The 4159-nt window shown below is 37.2% G+C and overlaps 1 protein-coding gene across 1 annotated transcript; it reads left to right on the top strand.

Moving 5' to 3' along the window:
* LOC115716800 (uncharacterized) lies at positions 1-2974 on the top strand. Its single transcript, XM_030645704.2, has 6 exons — positions 1-634; positions 1022-1272; positions 1390-1765; positions 1857-1988; positions 2076-2251; positions 2671-2974. Exons 1-6 carry the CDS (start codon positions 83-85, stop codon positions 2792-2794), a joined length of 1611 nt encoding a protein of 536 aa, XP_030501564.2. The 5' UTR covers positions 1-82; the 3' UTR covers positions 2795-2974.
* Positions 2975-4159: the final 1185 nt, after the last annotated feature.

Here is a 4159-nt window from a genome sequence, read left to right as displayed (position 1 = left end):
CTCCAAACCCAATTGCAGTTGCACCTCTTAAACCCTAGCCACTTCCAAAGAAACCTCACCCCTAAAACCCTAGCCTCCTGCCATGGCCATCGACCCCAAAAGTGTGGAATCAGACAGGGTTTTGATCCTCGACTACGGTTCCCAGTATACCCATCTCATCACTCGCCGTATCCGATTTCTTGATGTTTTTTCCCTATGCCTTTCCGGAACCAGCTCTCTCAAGACCATTGCTGACTACAAGCCTCGAGTCGTCATCCTATCCGGCGGTCCTCATTCCGTACACACTCCTGGCTCCCCGAGCTTCCCTGACGGCTTCATTGAATGGGCCGAGTCCAATGGCGTGTTCGTGCTCGGAATCTGCTATGGTCTCCAGTTAATAGTTCAGAAACTGGGTGGGATAGTCAGGGTTGGGGAGAAACAAGAGTATGGGAGGATGGAAATTGAGGTGACCAAGGCTTCGGGGCTTTATGGCTCGAAGAATTGCGGCGATTCTCAGACTGTTTGGATGAGCCATGGCGATGAGGCCGCCAAGCTGCCTGAAGGGTTTGAGGTGGTGGCCCGGAGCAAGCAGGGGGTCGTGGCCGCTATTCAGAATCAGTTGAGAAGATTTTATGGCCTTCAGTATCATCCGGAGGTAACTATATTCATTTCGATTTAGGCTTTTATATTCTCTATGATAGATTAGAAATGTTTGGTTGCTTTATCTTTTAGTTTCAAAATGTACTTCCTTTATTAAAGAAGCAAAAGGGTACTTTTTTTTTTGTTATGATGATAGTGGATTTGCATCTTGACAAAGATTCTTTGAAGAAAGCTTCTTTTTGGGATGTGTGGATAATTTGGTATTGGGAAAGTTTCTGAATGAGCAATCGAATCCACCATCTAGTAACAGTGTTTGGTCATGTCTAATTACTTTTGTGTTGTAATTGAACTTCAATACTATAATCTGTGCTTCTGTGTAGGAGTTTTAGTTTGAAATTATATGTCATGGTCTACTTTTTGTGAAACTATGTGATTTGCGCAGGTCACGCATTCACCAGAAGGAATGGAAACACTTCGTTACTTTCTCTTCGATGTTTGTGGAGTCAAGGCTGGCTGGAAAATGGAAAATGTGTTGGATGAAGAGATCAAAGTGATTAATCAGACAGTGGCACCTGATGAGCATGTAATATGTGCCTTATCTGGTGGTGTCGATTCGACAGTTGCTGCCACTCTTGTTCACAAGGCAATTGGAGATAGACTTCATTGTATCTTTGTTGATAATGGTTTGTTGAGGTTAGACTAAGAACAGTTTCTTTTTGAGGGACCAATAATGTTAGATATTTCAGTACTTGTGGTATGGAATTCTGTATTTATGTTCTACATCTTCTTTCTTGGATTTCTTCTCTGTAGGTATAAGGAAAGGGAACGTGTAATGGAAACCTTTGAAAGGGATCTTCATTTACCTGTTACTTGTGTAAATGCAACGGAACAATTTCTTAGAGAACTAAAAGGTGTGGATGATCCAGAGAAGAAAAGAAAAATAATTGGGAAGGAATTTATATGTATCTTTGATGATTTTGCCCAGGAGTTAGAGCAGAAATTAGGGAAAAGACCTGCCTACTTGGTTCAAGGAACCTTATACCCTGATGTGATTGAATCTTGTCCACCACCTGGATCTGGCAGAAGTCACTCTCACACAATCAAGAGTCATCACAATGTTGGGGGACTTCCGAAGGACATGAAATTGAAGCTAATTGAACCACTCAAGCTTCTGTTCAAGGATGAGGTTTGCTTCTACATTGCAACCACATTTAATTCTCATTTTCCCTTATACTCAAATTTGTAAACTAGTTTACTTTTTCTGTTTTTGTATAAAGGTTCGCCGGTTAGGAAAGATATTGAATGTTCCAGAAGGATTTCTGAAGCGTCACCCATTTCCTGGACCTGGTCTTGCCGTACGTGTCATTGGGGATGTCACGCTGGAGAATTACCTAGATACACTCCGCCTGGTATGTTATGTTGACCATGTGCTAACTATGGCTAGGAAATTCATATTTTTCTGTTTTGTTTTAATTGATTGCTTTTTTTCCTGTCAGGTTGATGAGATTTTCATCCAGTCAATCAAGGATGCCGGGCTTTATGATGTCATCTGGCAAGCTTTCGCTGTGTTTTTACCTGTAAGAACTGTTGGTGTTCAAGGTGACCAAAGAACACACGGTCATGCAGTTGCCCTTAGAGCTGTTACAAGTGAAGACGGAATGACAGCAGACTGGTAAGCCTTCAGTTGTCCATTATACATGATGCTTGCTATGTAGCTTTCTATCCATTTTCCTTTTTGGTGTAAAAGAAATGTAGATATAGTCGGCTGCAATTGCTCTTATGTAGGTACTTAAGATTCCAACATGTTCCTTAACTTATTTTGGAAGTTTCCTGTTACTTAGACTGATCTTGAGTTTTGACCTGAATTTTATCTTATCCAACTCAAAAAATTGGTGGGAAACGCAGAGAGAGAATGAAGTTAGGTCCTCAAATTTATCATTGTGATCTGGCATTGTACGAAATTCTTTTTAACAAGTGCTTCTGCTAGTGTGCTGAAGATGTTGCTTTGCATGCCAATTGATTCATCTTAAACCCTTTCCTTGATTACCTTTTCATTTATTTACATTGCTTCTGATCTTATCTTGATTCCAGGTACCCTTTTGACGGTAAATTTTTGGCCGAAGTGTCACAAAAGATCTGCAACAGTGTTCGAGGCATAAACCGAGTCAGTTACGACATTACATCTAAGCCTCCATCAACAATTGAGTGGGAATGAGGCAGTGAAGATGTTATTTTTCATCATATTGGAAGAATAACAAACATTAATTTTGTATACAAGCTCAAGGTTGCAGTCATTCAAATTCACTTAGTGATATTCTTTAAATGGGGTATTGTGGCAAACTTGGTTCTCATATTTATGATGAGTTTCCCATAATTTTACTGTCTTCTTCACAAACAAGCATTGTTTATTAGCTATTCTGTCAGCCAATAGGTCTAAATTAGATAACTTAATTAGAAGTCTTTTAAATCCATGATGCATTGCTGATAACATGAAAAGGTAACCCAAGAATATTGTATAGTGTAGACATTCTGCATATTTTATAATGACAAATTTGGTTATAGTTTCAACCAATTATACAAGTGAATTTATATGACAAACGTGTATCACTAACATCATGGTGGTTGCATGGCAAGAGTGGTTGTCTCCTTTGTCTAACCAGCAATTAGGATCGTCGAATAACAACATTAATACTTGGGAAGTAGGAGCCACTAATAGGTAGTCGTACATGTGAAGAACTCAGTTTTACTTTCTAAACAATGGAAACTAATGCATTTGGTCCACTTAAAACATGCATTTAGCATATAATTAGGAAAAACATCATTGCAATTAGCTATCATCAAAGAGTTTTAAGCATCCACCACAGTTTATAATGGGGTTTGACTCATTGTGGAAACACATGACAACTTGAGCATGCCAAATTGCAAATACAAAGGGAACTTTAAGTTTTGCAAGTAATTAAGTGGCGTTTGGTAATACTTTTGGGTGTGTTTGATAACATTTTTTTAATTAGCTTTAAAATTAGAAAAGTAAAAATAATTTTTAAAATCATGTTCAATAAATTTATTTTTACGGTTCAATTTTTTAATTAAGAACCTAAATTTTAATAACAAAAAAATTACTTATAATTTTTTTAACAGTTTTTTTTTAATCTATATTTTTGTCTCCGATCTCAACTTAGACCTTACAAACCGAACCAGGACCTGGCCTTGGACTTAGACATGTCCCTGGTCTCGACCTCAGACTCGGCCCTAGGCCCGACTTAAATAAAATCAACAAAAAGAAATAAAAAGGAAATTTACAGAACATACTTTTGTTTTTCAAAAATAAAATTTTAAAAAATAAAAAATTCACTTTTATTTTTGTGATTAAAAATTTTAGAAATAAAAGTGGTACCAAACACCACCTTTGTTTTTTAATTTTTTTAATCACAAAAATAAAAATAAAAATGTATTCTATAACCACTTTTGCTTTTTAATTTTAAAAACAGAAAATAAAAATGTGTTATGTAACTTTTATTTTCACTTTTGTTTTTTTTTATTAAAGTAGGTTCCACATCCAGGTCTAGGGTTGGGGCTGTGG

Source organism: Cannabis sativa, chromosome 5, assembly GCF_029168945.1.
Source record: "Cannabis sativa cultivar Pink pepper isolate KNU-18-1 chromosome 5, ASM2916894v1, whole genome shotgun sequence".
NCBI classification, from domain to species: domain Eukaryota; kingdom Viridiplantae; phylum Streptophyta; class Magnoliopsida; order Rosales; family Cannabaceae; genus Cannabis; species Cannabis sativa.
Note: the sequence above shows the minus strand (reverse complement) of the source record. Positions and strands in the feature narration are given on the sequence as shown.

Bases quoted from the DNA above. Each gene is read 5' to 3' on its own strand.
- LOC115716800 (XM_030645704.2), top strand. From the start codon at position 83: ATGGCCATCGACCCCAAAAGTGTGGAATCAGACAGGGTTTTGATCCTC. The intron at 635-1,021 runs GTAACTATATTC...TGATTTGCGCAG, and splicing joins GCCTTCAGTATCATCCGGAG to GTCACGCATTCACCAGAAGG. The intron at 1,989-2,075 runs GTATGTTATGTT...TTTTCCTGTCAG, and splicing joins ACCTAGATACACTCCGCCTG to GTTGATGAGATTTTCATCCA.